The sequence below is a fragment of the Ptiloglossa arizonensis genome, chromosome 1 (assembly GCF_051014685.1).
Source record: "Ptiloglossa arizonensis isolate GNS036 chromosome 1, iyPtiAriz1_principal, whole genome shotgun sequence".
NCBI lineage: Eukaryota > Metazoa > Arthropoda > Insecta > Hymenoptera > Colletidae > Ptiloglossa > Ptiloglossa arizonensis.
In genome coordinates this window covers 8,412,487-8,428,768 of record NC_135048.1, presented here as the reverse complement: position 1 = coordinate 8,428,768, position 16,282 = coordinate 8,412,487, and the positions used below count along the sequence as shown (strand labels likewise).

Below are 16,282 nucleotides of genomic sequence, written 5' to 3'. Positions count from 1 at the left end.
CATCGTTGACATAACGTCGTCGAATTACCACTCGAGGAGACGAATTCTCAGACACTTTTTAGCACCTTGAACCGTGTTACAACTCTGTAACACGATCGTGTCTCGGATGGTTCATTCGCATGATTCCTTTTTACGCGAATTGTCCTCTCGGATGGCCTCTGAAAGTTACGACGTCCCCCTCCATCACCCTCCCCCTACTCCATTGGTGGATTTTCCGCGTCGATCGATCCGGAATGCGTCCCACGTCTCGCTCTTTTCGTGGTGCAAACGGAAGGCAATGAACGAGTCGAAGCAACAGCGCCTGGCAAATCAATATTTGGGTATTAATTCGGTACACAGTGCAGCCACGAATCAACAGTTTGCGGCTTTCGAGGCAGGCCAGAAGTCACGAAACATTAGGGGACATGTGCAACCTGCAAACGGGACACATGTCGATTGTCATTCCGAGGGTACGGTCAGTGAAATGAATCGACGTGGTCAAGGTCGCTTGACCGATCGCAACTCCCACTTTCGCGACGTGTCAACACGTTCACCGCCATGTCAGTTTGCAATACTTAAGGACGACCACGGTACGTGTTCAACGTAAAAGTAAAATATCGTAATGCAAAAAGGTAGCTAAATTGATCATCGATGAATTTGCGTTGAAAAGTACGCAATTTTCGTTTAAACGATTTTTCTCTAGATCTGATCGTGAAAAAAATACGTGTGAAATATTTTTCTAAGAACTATATTACATGTGAGTTTCATAAGTATTCGATAATTTGTCCATGTACTTGTTATTTTATGGTGTTACTAACGAGAGTAATGCCATTTAAAAGTTTACAACTGTTAGAGTTCACGGTATGTGAGTGCTTTAGAAAATCGCTTTAACTTTGGAACATCGCCAATGACCACCGTGGCGTTCAATGTGTTAACTTACTTGTTTGTTGTAATCGAATCTTGTTTTAATCGAATTTCGACCTTCCGGGCAAAGTTTCTGTTGGGTCCGACTTGGATCCGGATTGTGATTATATTTTATTTCAATTTGAATTTTGCGAGTCCAGATCTGATACAAGTTCGAGTGTCACTTTTCAAATATACGCATTTTCCATACTGGTCTTGTAGTTTGTATTGGCAAAACATATCGTTCGAACAAATTAACATTTTGCGATACTGTATGGGAACTTAAATTCATTGTCAATGAATTTACGTACAGTTAGGACAAAAGTAATAGCAAAAGACCACTTCTACGACCGTGAATCGCATAAAATGTGTCTCGTGATCATACTTCGCGCCTTCTACGATACGTGTTTCCACGAAGAGAGACTGAGTGGTGGGGATAGCTGAGCGATGTGGTGAGAGGTTAAAGCGAGCAGTGACCTTGAACGGCCAATTAATCTCTTTAGGGTTTATTAGGGTATTCACGTTATCAGTAGTATCGAAGACTTTCTTAGGTTTTAGATCAGGATTGTTCAGCGTCTGCTTCTTCTTTGTACTGTTTCCTGAAGATTTTTTTTATTGATTTCTTTTTGACAAATTTTGTCGTAAATCGATCTCTTCAACAGAAAATTCGGATCGATTTAAAAAGAGAATACATAATTTTCTCTTTTTCTACGAATATTTGATCTTATTTACGAATAAGATGGGCCGATTTTCAATCGATTTTTCAAAAATTTGATTTCTTAACAAATGAGTTTTCTAACATTCGATTCATATCGATTCACAAAGATGATTCGTTAGTAAGATGAATTTTGCCAGTGAATTTTTAAAGGTTGTATCTTTTCAATAAAGAATTTTCAAATATCACTCCAGGGGACCTTTTTTCATCTACTTAGCCTCAGTAACGCGTAATATAAATTTGGTCCTTTATTGTACCAACCCTAACTTTTATTGAAAGGATCAAACAAAAATTTTCAAATATACGCATTTTCCATATCGGTAATAATAGTCTGTAATTTATATTGGCAAATTTATAAAAAATGCGAAACAATGAATTATACGAAAAAGTATAGAAAGTGAAAATTGTATAACGTATTTTTTTAAAAAAATTGATACTTCGCAAAACTGTAGGGGAGCTAAATTCATCATCAATGAATTTGCGTTCAAAAGTACGCAATTCTTGTTTAAACGATTTTTCTCTGGATCTCGTCGTAAAAAAAATACGTGTCAAATATTTTTCCAAGAACTATATTACATGTGAGTTTCATTGAAATCGACGATTTACACTTAGGTGATGTTCCTTGCCAGGTGACTACTGTATCGTTTCTTTAATGCGATATTGAACAAGCTGCAAACAATCGATCGAGTTCATTGGGTATCTTTGTATTAAATTTGATACGTGACGGTGCAACGCTAATCTGGCAACACTGTTACGTAACGGCGTGTACGATAAGAGGATACACAACAACATGAATACCAGGATTTAATTGTAAGAGCAGTCATGCCAAACTGGTAACTTCGCTTTAAAGAAGCTCGTAGGCGGTATACATAACGTACTATGAAGGGATCGTAAGCTGCCAAAGAAGCTGATTAGTCGTTCCCCCTCCCCTCGAATTACACGCATTTTCGTTATTGGCTAAAGCGACTACATACACAAATCTAATGTGATGATAGATACCGCAAAAGAGAGACATCGAAACAGTGTGAAACGAAGCATTAACAGGCAACAACTGGAATGCACTGGCGTAGACATAAACCTAGAATATTAACTACCAGCGTAACAAAAAAATTCTTGTACCTATAATCTCGATGAATTCTACGTAATGATAATTATTGTCATGAACAGGTATAACAATTAAGTAAAATTTCCTTGTTTGTCGATTCCATACATTCGACGAGTTGTTTCCTTATGGTTCTATTCGCATTTTTAATATTTCTTCCATCGCATTTGCGGTCAATAATTGTAATAACTTTAGAATTCTTTGAAATTTGTGGAACGATGGTTTATTAATGTTTTAGGTGTCGGAGCTACTTAAAGTTTGATCACTTTTTTAACACCTCTTTTTAGAGGGTGCTACACTGTTGTTCAGATCTGTACTGATGGTACCTTTAATTTTATAAATACGCACCAAGAATTTTTTAATGCAATAACATCTCCAATTTGCGATTTTATATGTCCTACTCTTTTCCAATGGCATAGTTTAGTGCCTAAATGTGAAGACCCTTGATGGAGATTGGGTGTGAACAGAACCTAGTCCTCTTGTTCTTCTGCCGTTCAGTTTGTAAGAATTTAACAATTTAAGATCTTTGCATAATATTTATCGAACGACAAAACTTATTGAACCACCTATTACATATGTGGGTTAGTGTCGCCATCAAGTGGGAGTAAAAAAACGTCATAGTCTCGAGACACCTGGCTCGGATAGCGCTACTCTAGGTCTAATAGTCGATATTTGATTCTTGAGGCGGTTACCGATTAGAAAATAGATCATACCTACAAAACATTTCTGTAGGTATGAAATAAATATTGGTATGACTGGGTGCGAATGAAAAGTGTTTAGAATCGAGTGAACGCATCGAGCGGATGTTTATAGTTTACAGTAGGATATCAGTTTCGAGAGAGTGCATGGATCATTGGGAACAGGTCAGAAGTTTGAAGCTGAAGAAGACGAACGAGGCAGTCGAAAGGTCTTTGTTACATGTGGACAGGTCGTGGTCAGAAAGTCCAGACGTGTAGATTGTAGAGTGGATGTTTCGTGCTTAAATATATTTTACATTATTATTATCATAAAAGAGGTGTATGGTCGTTAACCTGCCTAAACGCCTAACATTTCTCCACATTTCTAACCCAGACCAGTGACATCGATGCTTTCTGGTGATAAACTTTTTCCATCTCTATCAATTACAATCATTACACAACTTGTAAAAGTCCTCTATCAATAGATACATTCCTGCTCTCTAGTAAAATTAATTCTTGTCAATAAAAAGTATCATAGATCTCGCCTAGACTTAACCTAGATAGAACAGAAGATATAATATATTATTACAAGTATCTTTGCACAGATGTAGAATTAATTTTTATCTCAAGTATCTCTGCACAGATTTAGAATTATAATCTTAATCCTTTTTTCTATACTCTGAACAATCTGATCTTCGTACATTCGAACCTGAATCACCGAAACTCGAAACAACGTTTGATGTTTGTTGAATTTAGTCGATGTTGAACTTGAGTCACCGGATGGTGTTACAATTAGATCGATAAAATTCAACAATTGATCGTCCGTTACGAGTCAATAGGATTTCAAACGTAACCTCTTCACTCAAGGTTGCGTTCGACCATGCTTTATCAACAACTTACAATTCACGATCGACCAAGCTTCACTCGAGTACATTTAATAACATTGTTACACACCGTTACTAAACGTTCCGTTTTCTCGCATCGAGGATAGAATCGAGCAGCTAATTCCCTCCGTAATGATCTCCCGATAAGATACGTTCATTAGAATGAGTCCGTCGAAGAAACCGTAAACGTCTTCGTGGCGAAGGCCTCAAAGGAGGCAGGCAGTATTAAGGCCGATTAACAACGCAACCCACGGAGTTACAGCTGAGAAATTCATTAAACTGGCCCCGTATTAAAATGTTCTCCGCTCGGCTTAACAGTTTCTCTGGGGCGCGAGCTGTGGGTGGATGGGTGGTTGGAGAAACGAGGATGGCTCGATTCAGAGGCGAGCAAGAAAAAAAGCCAGTTGTTTGCACTGCGGCTTCATCCGCTCCGCTGTCGTTTCGTACAACGTTTGCTCAGTGGCTCCATCTACGGGAGATGGCCAACCATTGTGGACCAGGTCATCTCATAATTAATACGAATTTTCATTCATACTTTTCAGAGAATAAGACGAAGCAACTTCTGACCAGCGAGAAACGATCCGCATCGATTTTTCGATTTATGTATATATATATGTGTGTGTGTGTCTAATAGGTTAATCTAACCTAGAATCGAACGGAAGACGTAGTACACAAGGTGTAACCGTGAGAAATTATTTAGGGATAGAATAATTCACTTCTATTTAATCTTTATTGCGTATTTATTTATTTTATTTCTGTTTATCTGGAGAGAATCTACAACACATTGAAATATAGTTTCAAATAGGATTCTTCGGTTTGGGAATTTCTTCTCGTTCTTTTTTTTTAAATTCGTCAATTTTTATTGGGAAATACTGTCTTTAAGGAAACGTCGCTGTTCCTGTTAAAATTATTGTAATTGTATTTGATTGTAATTGAGGGTTTATTCAAAATTCTTTGGGTCACTGTAAATATAAAATGTAGATTTAATAATGCACTGAAGCTGTGAGCTTCATAATGTTTTTGAGCAAATTGAGGTTTTCTTGGGTTAGAAATAGATAATGGTTAATCGCGATGAATATATCAAATTATTTTTTCAGGAAGTTTAATTGTTTCGAAGCGGCGAATTAGTCGAAGACTATTTTCAAACCTAACCTCAAAATTACTGCACGAAAGATGCTGGATAAATAGACAATCTAACTTTAAAATTACTAGGAAAGATCCCTTATCAATATGTCTTCCACTCATGGATTTATTTAGAATTCATTCGAGTGATACTTGTCAGTTTTTTAAGATCCAATATAGAATACATCGTTCTTCGGATTTTTTTATGTGCGGCCGAAGAAAGTTTCAAATATTACACGAAGAACACTGAGCGTAAGAAAAATAAATGGGTGTGCAATGCTGACTCAAGGAAACTACAAAATGTCAACAGTCTGAGAACTCGGAGCGTCGTCGCAAAAATAACACGTCCGTGCCCGAAGAACGACAAAGGTAAAGGAAACTTCGTAGGCGAGGTGCGATAAAACTATTACATTATAATTACGTAATATTAAAGCAACAAAGGAAACATTACCTTTCGTCCATTTCGCGTTCAAGGCGATCATGTGCATGTTAAAAAATCAATAAAAAGACGATTAATCGAAGTTAGATGTAATGCTAATTTATTATATCCCTAACATAATTTTTCTTGCCTGTATCATTTTTCATTACAGATTATTATGTTCTACTAATGTCTCACTGGGTATGTCAGTAAATAGAGATCTGGAGAATGGTGTCTGGTAACTGGTGATACAAGCTTCAATAGGGCCATTCGACACGAGAAAATTAATAAAAAATATGGAATATAATTTTGTTGTGACGCGTTACTTTTAAGAAAATTGACCTTGAATATTATTCGGTTACGCATGTATTGTAGGAAGAAATAAAGATCAATTTCGGGAGAAATTACGAGTTGCACTTCGTTAGACGTTTTAGTCAGCCATTGTAAAGGCTGAGGCTAATTCTAGGAAGAAATTAGTCGTCACTGTCCACACACTTATTTGTATACCTACTATAGTCTCTTTAATCAAAGATTGATCTTTCTTTCTCCTTAAAACTATTAGTTTTTAATATTGTTATTGGCTTAACAATTATTGAAAACGTTCATATTTCTTATTCATTTTCTCGTATAAAATAATTCTATTGCCCTTTGTAATATCAGCTACGGACACCTCGTATATCTGATAATGTCCCACCATAACCGATTTAACGAGCGTCATAGGGTCCTAATATGTAACCGTTTGTACCGAAGAAGACCTAAACCTAAGGTTCGAACGTTCATTATGAATAATAGCATATTATGGTCCTAATATGTAACCGTTTATACCGAAGAAGAACTAAACCTAAGGTTCGAACGCTCACTATAAATAATAGCATATTACGGTTCTAATATGTAATAGTTTATACCGAAGAAGACCTAAACCTAAGGTTCGAACGTTCACTATGAATAATGAACGTTCTGCGGTTCTAATATGTAATCGTTTATACCGAGGAAGACCTAAACCTAAGGTTCGAATGTTCACTATGAATAATAGCATATTATAGTTCTAATATGTAACCATTTATATTGAAAAAGACCTAAACCTAAGGTTCAATTGTTCACTATGAATAATAACGTACTGGATAATATGTTACAATATATTCTGAATGAATAATATGTAACTGTTTATATAGAAGAAGACCTAAATCTAAGCTTCAAACGTTCCTTATGAATAATAGCATACTATGGTTCTAATATGTAACCGTTTATACAGAAGAAGACCTAAACCTAAGGTTCGAATGTTCACTATGAATAATAGTATATTATGGTTCTAATATGTAACCGTTTATACAGAAGAAGACCTAAACCTAAGGTTCGAATGTTCACTATGAATAATAGTATATTATGGTTCTAATATGTAACCGTTTATACCGAGGAAGACCTAAACCTAAGTTTCGAACGTTCACTATGAATAATAGCGTACTCAAATCGGTCAATTATTTATTCGTCTGGAAAAGAAACGATCCCGGTAAAATAATCGTCGCTTCGACTTTTAACCTTTCTCTTGGTCAAGTTTTTGTATCTTTGCGTAGAAAGGAGCTACAATTTCCAACGTGAGTCCCCGTAGGATGACTCGATATCTCCATCTTGCGGCGATTAAACGACGCAAAAAGGAATCGTTTCTTTAAGCCACCACGGCAAAAGGAATCGCGTTCTCGTGGATAAATATTAATATGAAACGATCGAAGAGTCTATCGCGATGCAGATCGAGTGAAAGCTGACGTGCTCGGTGCAGGTGGATGAAAAAGAAGCGTCTTTGTCCGCCGCCCCTTTAATCGCTCGGAAGCGGAAACTTTCTTCGGGCAGGAGAGACGATGGAAAAACACGATCGTCGGACCTGGAGCGGAAAGAAAAAGGATCGACACGAGGAGTCCACGCCTCCAATAAATCTCTGCAACGATCGAACGCGATCTTCAGTGCACGGTGCTCGTCCCTTCAGCGAAGTGACATTCCTCTCGCGTGTTTCCACTTTTTGTGCGCCACTCGCGCACAAAATGGTGTCTTTGTGTCGAACGGCGAGCCTCGTCGGGTTATTCGTCGTTTTGACGATCCTCTTCGACGATTCGAGGGGCACCGAGAACATTCCTGCTGACCTCCGGCCTGCGGAGGACCTTAAAGCGTCTCCTAGCGAACACGGAGGCACGTATTCGTGTACCACGTATCAAAAAAGTATTCGTACAGTGTATCATAAGGAAATTCCCCTAACCTACGAGTATGATTATAATGAAAGTTTGTGCGCACGTAAAACATACCGGGCTGCGTATAACACAATTTTTTCCTCGGAAAAAAATATTTTCCCGAGGATAAAATCAAGACCTGAAGATTGAATATTTCTTCATTCTTTTGATACAATTTTTTGTTTTAGGGACTTTTCTCACAGTTGTACGATAGAGAAAACTGGACACTTTTTGTAAGAAAATTTTTATTCTATCCAATCGTATACTTTAAAGTGACGCTTTCTCTTCGATTTTTTAAATACAACTTCGTAATAATGCGAAACAGAGCGAACCTTTTCGTATGAAAAATGTTCTCAGTGCTCTATTATTCTGTTGCGAGAAAGTTCGAAGAGAAGTTGCATTAAAAAAATAAAAAGTATATTAAAAGCTTCCAGACTTGATTTCGTCTTCTTAAAGGAATATCCTATGGACGAAAATATTTCTTTGTATATGCGTTACTGTGCTCTACATGCGCACAAACTTTCATTAAAATCAATCTTACAACTAAGAAGAATTTCCTTATAATATAGTGTACGAATATTTTGTTAAGTCACTGTATATCGGGTGGTCCTGGAAACTTGTCCAGGGGTTATCTAGCTCTTTTATAACCACGAAGAAAATCGTGGAACACAGTGTACATTTCTACGTGGAATGTCTTTTTTAGAAGGTGCATCTGTACTTTCGTTTGAAATAAATTATTGGTTGGTTTTCATAACCTACAAATTAAGCTGCTTTTGAACGTGGTTTCTATTATTCGTAAAAGAATTTTTCCAGTACTTGTACCCTTTAGTAGACGTCCCTTACCAAATTGTTCATTGTTTTGTAAACTACTACACTCTCGGTACGTATAGTACTTAAAAATAAATCTACGACACGCAGTTCTGTCGATGATATCCGTGCAGCCATCTTGGAAATTAATCAAAATGCGTTTCTCACGTCTGATGTTTTATATCCGAACCGAAAACTGTCCTAAATCCACCCAGCAGTGATTATAAATTCGTTGTTTTCTATTTTTGTCGTCTTTTTAATTCTTGTGCAACTATAGCGCGATCTACATTCCGCGACAATAAAATCACCCTCAAGAGCTCTCTCAATTGAAATCACCATGAAACAACAGTAACGCGATTAGACCCGAAGAGAACAATATCAGACACTTTGTAAACCCTAATGATTCTAATTAACGCTCCCTTCTTCTTACCCGAGAATTCCCTCGAGAATCGGTACCTGAGAGCCGAACACTTTATTTGCAATTAATTCAAACAGGTGGAGGCAAATACCAAGAGAAGGGTGGCGGTACAAAGTATCAAGAGGGCCACCGTTCAGAGGACGAGAAAAAGGGTGACAAGGTACATTATTATTATTGTTGTTGAAAATATTATTATTATTATTTTTCTTTATTATTATTCGTATTACTATTAACGTCAAGAACGCCGAAAGAACCCATTGATCAAAAATGACAGCGTTATCAACGCGATACGAGACGAGGCTTGAAGCTCAATATACAGGGTGATTTTATAATAAAGAATCAAAGTTTGGAAACGCAGAAACCTTGAAACAAAGCATTTACGGACGTAACTTCGTCTTTTTCTTTTCTTTCTCAACCTCCCTTTAATGTAACGAATGGAATTCCCGCCAAAAATTTGATCGTTTAAAATCACACTGTGTATTGACGATCCTTCGAATCGAATCTGTAAAATTTCGAACGTAGCCTCTAACGATGGGGCGCATCAGAGCGCAATGCTCGAGTTTCATTATTATCAAGGACTATCGAACTAGTTCCTGGCGTATAAGAATCCTTCTCTCTCCCGTTCCTCGTCGAAATTGACATTCTCCGTTACTCGTCATTGTCAACGTCCTCGTCGACGACTCTTTCTCTTTTTATCGCCCCGTAATATTAGTGTCCACGGCGACCGGGGATTATTTATTATACGGTCGTTTTTGCGCGAACGACATCTTTGTTTCTTTCTTCGCCGGGAAAATATTCTCTGTAACGACACGGTGTTCCATCGGACCCCTTTTGTGCCATGCTGGACGCTTCTGATATTGCTTTTCACTTTTATTTCTAGGGGGACGTTGCCCGTGGGGCGATTAATTCGTTTGGGAACTGATTGTTTGCCAAAGCGACCCGGAATACGCTATTTTTTTCATTTTATTCTTTCGCATTTCGTAGATTTAGTCTAAAATCATTTATCGTAAATGTTATCGGTGAATAATTGAGTCACAACCGTTAATTTAATACCCGAACGATTATCGAAACTTTTTATATATATTTCAAATATATTTTCGCAATGTTGTTAAATACTGACAATTTGTAAACATAGTTACAATATTATCGAGGACACGAGTTTTTCTTATCGAAGAAATGGTTTTTTTTCTCTATTATATCGTTTATTATGGACGACGTGGAGAGATTTCATGATCCATTTAGATATCATGGATAAGTTATGGGTGTCCATGGGTTGGGTGTACTATACCTGTAGGAACTAATTTTATTAACCATCCGTATAATTATTTGAGTATAGATAAGCAGGTGCACGTTGTATAAAAATATTTGCAGATTGGTTTCGTTAATTTTCTCACCTTACGATTGTGTACGTAATTTTTTATAATGGAGAGACGAATGCTTGAAAATGAATTTCAGGCAGTATTAGAAATAAATTGCATTATTGTTACGTAAAGTAAGATTAACTTTAAAAATAGTACTTCGGTGTCACTTTGCGTGCTATACTATCCATGTTTTTGTTTTCCATTTGTATTATAACAAAGAATGTACCAGAAATACAGTAACAATAATAACAATGAACGAGGAAATGTTTTATTCAAGCAATTATTCGAATAAAGTTCTACTCTCTAAAATATTCCCAATAATTAAATACTGCCTTTCCATCGATCTTGCCAATAGAAAATGGTGTCTGATCTCGCAGGACGAGGTACAGTTCACTAATTTGTATTAAAAAAAAAAAAAAGGGAAATCAGAATCGTGGAACGAACTAAAAACGAAATGGATATTCGTGGACAAAGAAGAAGCTTCGGGGGTATTAATTGGTCCGTCTTGGTTAATTATATTCCATTCGAAATAGGGCTACAAGGTGTTCCACGAGTTCGATAAGGGCGAAAAGGGTCACCGGGACAAAGAGGACCACGAGCGCAGTTACGACGAGAAAAAGGGGGAGGAGGAGAAGAAGCACGAGGAGGCCGATCATTATGATGAAAGTCATCGCGGCGAGGAGGGCGAGAAAGCCGCGAAATTCGACGAGGAGGGGAAACACCAGAAGGGCTACAGCACCAAAGGGGAGCACAGTGTCTTCAAGAAGGTTCGTTTCGAAAATATTAAGGACACGTGGCTGAGTTTATTTTGCGGACGTGGAAAGAACAATGCCGGTTCACGGATCGTTATCCTTGCGTTTTTGGGTAGCATGTGCCTTCAAGGACTTCTAGATGTCGCTACAGGCGGGAACGATACAACGACGTATCCGTTAATACTACAATGTTGTCTCTCAGGTTGTCACCAGCTCGGAACCCAGCTCGGTTCATTTATTTACCCATTTTTCTGTTTACCAATAGCCTGTGGCTTCCCTCACTGAACATTTTACATATTACAGTGTTGTCTCTTAGGTTGTCACCAGCTCAGAACCGAGCTCGGTTCATTTGTTTACCCTTTTTTCTGTTTACCAATAGCCTGTGGCTTCCCTTACTGGACATTTTGCCTACTCACACTATAACGCTCTTCATCTTCATATTTAAAATAGTTTCTCTATTTGTCTCATTTATCGAAACTTTGTTAATGTCCATATTTTAATTACTTTGCGATCAATTGCACAAGCATTGTGAGAATCAATAAATAGTAGTTATCCAGTTTTCAGGATGCAGTCTATTTCCAGATGTCGCTAGAGGCGGGATCGATACAATGACGTACCTATAAGTACTACAATGTTGTCTCTCAGGTTGTCACCAGCTCGGAACCCAGCTCGGTTTATTTATTTACCCATTTTTCTGTTTACCAATAGCCCGTGGCTTCCCTCACTGAACATTTTACATACTACAGTGTTGTCTCTCAGGTTGTCACCAACGCGGAACCGAGCTCGGTTCATTTGTTTACCCTTTTTTCTATTTACCAATAGCTTGTGGCTTCCCTCACTGAACATTTTGGTTACTCACACTACAACGCTCTTCACCTTCATACTTAAAATAGTTTCTCTATTTGTCTCATTTATCGAAACTTTGTTAATGTCCATATTTTAATTACTTTGCGATCAATTGCACGAACATTGTGAGAACCAATAAATAGTTATCCAGTTTCCAGGATGCAGTCTACATCCACTTGATTAAATCAATCGATTTTTATTTATTAATTAGGACTTCGTTTATTTGTCGTGGGCAGTGTTCGATGCACTTTGTCTCGACTTGGTCGAACTTGTCAGCGGGGTAAGAGTTTTTTGCTCGTGTTGAACTTACAACAACTCGGGAACACAATTTTCTGAGCATCAAGCGTAATAACGATGTGGCTGTGTTAATTAAAAATTACTCGATGAATTTGAAACTTCAACTGTGTCGCAGGACGAGTACGAAAAGAAGCACGACTTTTACGACGAGTACTACGAAGATGGCGACAACGAGAAGCACGGGGGTTATCATCACGAACATGAGGGCAAAAAGGGTGGTCACGAGAAAAAGGGACATATGGACTCTGCTCGTAACGAGGTTGGTTAAACGGACAAAAATCTGTCCTTGAATACGTGGTGGAGAATGAAACAAATTTCTAGATCAAATCCTTTTCGTTCATTTCAAATATTTTTGAACGATATTTTGATCGGCTCTTTCTGAACTATCAAAAAATAACTTCACGATAGAATGTTCGTAAAATGACTGCGAGGTTAAATAAACCTCGATTCAATGAAAAGGACACGATATGGATTTTACTCGATAGAATTTTAATTTTTGCCTCGATGACTGAAATCAATTTTTTGTTTATTTATTCTTCTAAAGCCTTACTCTATGTAAAAATTATCTTAAAAAACTTACGTACAACAATGTTACTCGAAGTTTATCGACCTAAACCGCCTTTTCAGCACCATCATGGCAAAAAGAATGAACACGAGGAGGGTCATCATCATCGTAATCAAAAGGGTCACAAATTTAACGAGGGTCATGACAGTCATCATCGACGTGAGAAGAAATATGGAAAGAAAGGTGGACACGAATCAGGGAAAAAATGGTTTGCCAGTAATGGTCATTAACATTTAAAGAAATAATCCTAATTCAATAAGATAATATATAATTATTTAACGATTTTTTTTTATATCGTATCGACAACACAGATGGCGAAAATATGATTTATTAAATGTTGCTTATGCCATCTAGTGGGTGATGTTTGGCAACTGTTGTTTTGCAACTCAAATTTGTAAAGCTCGTTCAAAGATAAGACAAAGATGGCAAAAAGCTGAGAAATGTAAGTGAAAATAGAAAAGAGAAAGAATGATAAAAACTAGCGAATTGAAGAAAATAAAATAATGACCAAGTGGAGTGGAGTAAATTATGTAAATAAATAAGAGTTTTACAAACTGAGACCCTTGTAAGCAAGACAATAGAGACGAATCACCTCTGAGGTACGTCAGCCAATCAGAACATTCGTACAGAGTTGAATATGCTTGACGAGTCATCGACGACAAGAGAAGTCACTTTTTTTACTTTTTCACTTAGGATATTAGAAATAATTTTCATTATTTTTTGTAGTACATGATACGATTCTAATATTAATTATTGAAAATAAACAAACATATCTTGTACTTAGAATGTAATTCCCATATAATAATTTTATGCATTAATAATTGTGAGAGAAAATTCCGTAGGGTTCGAAAATTTAAAAATTAAATAAATTCATTTTATACCGCAATATTATTTTCGTCATTCATTTTTGCAACTTAAGGTTATTTCGAAGTCATATTGTGATAAGTGAACTCATCTTGGTGCGATGTATAAAATACCACTTATAAAATATTGATCCTACGTATAAAATATCACTTGTAAAATACTCGCACGAAGAATAAGAGGATTATAGTTTCATTATAATAAATATTGCAAACTAAAGCAAATATTGCTCCAAGTATATAACCACGTACCAGGTTGTTCAATAAGTTTTGTCGTTCGATAAAACTTATTGAACAGTATAGTACCAGGTTGCTCAATGAGTTTTATCGAACGACAAAACTTATTGAACAATCTATTACGTTTTGTCACACTAGTATATTTTTAATGCGATTTTCGTCGAGAAAATAGCGTCGCCATTATTCAGAAAAGTCGCCCATTAAAACGATTCCCCATCCTTTGTAATCCGATTCCGTTGAATGTTCTCGCCTGTTCTAATTACAACCCTACCGTATCGAACATTGTCATTTTAAATAATAATAAGACCCGTCGCAAACGACTGTTTTTCAGCCACCGAAATTATACGGGCGACAAACGTGAAAGTAACTCTTTCGCTCCATCGTTTGCGGGATGGAAAGCGATACATTTCTAGGGACATAATGATTTGATTGTCCTTGATGAAAAAGTGGCGTGATATTGATCGTTAAATTGGCGGGAAGACAATAAAAGTGTCTCTACGTCGAAAGATTGCGAGGTTAACTGAAAAGAGATGACCGCGAATTGTCAAACTGTGAACATACGTTCGTTAGACCAATCCAAGAAGCATAATTTTTAAAAGACTTTAAAGGAAAAATCTACCTTTATATCAGAACCATTTACGTATACCTGTATAACTCTTAAATTACAAAAGATATTCAAAAATAAAAGAACGACAATTTACTTAACCTTAACTTAATTACTGCATCGTTTGTATTATCTTACCAAGGTAGATAGATATTTATCGATTCGAGACAAATATGATAAATCAACCTGTTTAATTTAACCATTAGAATTTTTCAAACTGGACAATACTCGCTCTAAAAGAACGATTTTAATTATTGGCTAAATCGAACGAAAAATCTAGTTACCATTCTAAGGTTAGTGTATCTCGAATTAACCTAGAATCAACACCACCAAATAATACAAGTAATAGCATAACCGCACTCAGTCTGGGTTGGAAGTAATTAAATCCTGAAATTAAAATGGTCGAGTATTGGCGGTATCAAGTGTTTCATTAAAGGAATCTCGCAGAGACGAGAATGCCTCGATGTGGTAACATAACCAATAAGTGGGTGGGAGTACTTTCCTTTCGAGAGACTCGCGAAAAACTGTTTCGAATAACAACCGAATGTAGAAATAAATTTAAAATAACGTTAACGTTTTATGTTAGAAATTTTCGCTTTCCAACCTCTGGTCGAAATTTTTTGATTGCACCATTGTAACGAAATGATGAAATACCCTCGATTATGTGAATCGATCAAGCAAGAAGTCGTTTTCGTCGCGCTGGCGGCCCACTCGCTCGGCTATTCGCCATGAAAAGTGAAAATCTTGGCGTGAAATTGGCTACGGTCCGCTACCTGTTCTATTGTCGCGAGATCGCGACGCTCTATGAATAAGCGGCTGGTATGCGATATCGACTCGCGGTATTGCGAGTCTTCGCGTCACAGGAAGCCAGACGTCGTGTCGAGCTTCTCGGCTGCGTTCCGTTCGACGTAGAAACAGACCTTTCTTCGCGGAGGGGAACGTTAATTACTTTCGCTGAATGGAATCTTTCGATCGGTTTCGCTGTCGCGTTTCGTTTTAATTCACGGGCCGACGAATCGACAACATTTGGGACCTTCGTGCCAGGACTTGGGACCCATGTTCGAATTTTTCTACACGGAGCATTGATTTCTTAAAGAAGATTCGATCACTTTTGTACGTTGGAAAACATTCTCTTCCGATAGATTCGCAACGGAAAAGTTTTCCACGATTTGAAATAAATTTGAAAATATAACATGGAATGAATGAAATATAACATATATAGTATGGATTGCCAATTATTGTAACCGCTTGCGAAACACAATGCAAATGGTAATTCACGATAAGTGATTTTCCTATTTCAAATATATGTATTGTATATAATATTCCAAATATATATGGAATGAAAATCGTTTTATTTGAAATAGGAAAATCGTAACTTATTGTGATGTAACCGCTTGCAAAAAACAATGCAAATAGTAGTTTACGATAAGTTACGATTTTTCTATTTCAAATATATGTATTGTATATAATATTCCAAATATATATGGAATGAAAATCGTTTTATTTGAAATAGGAAAAT

The 16,282-nt window shown here is 37.0% G+C and overlaps 1 protein-coding gene across 1 annotated transcript; it reads left to right on the top strand.

The window, feature by feature from the left end:
* Positions 1 to 277: 277 nt before the first annotated feature.
* Positions 278 to 13,464, top strand: LOC143146812 (uncharacterized). The gene is made up of 5 exons (XM_076311478.1): positions 278 to 569; positions 9,319 to 9,401; positions 11,136 to 11,369; positions 12,613 to 12,756; positions 13,125 to 13,464. Exons 1-5 carry the CDS (start codon positions 278 to 280, stop codon positions 13,290 to 13,292), a joined length of 921 nt encoding a protein of 306 aa, XP_076167593.1. The 3' UTR covers positions 13,293 to 13,464.
* Positions 13,465 to 16,282: the final 2,818 nt, after the last annotated feature.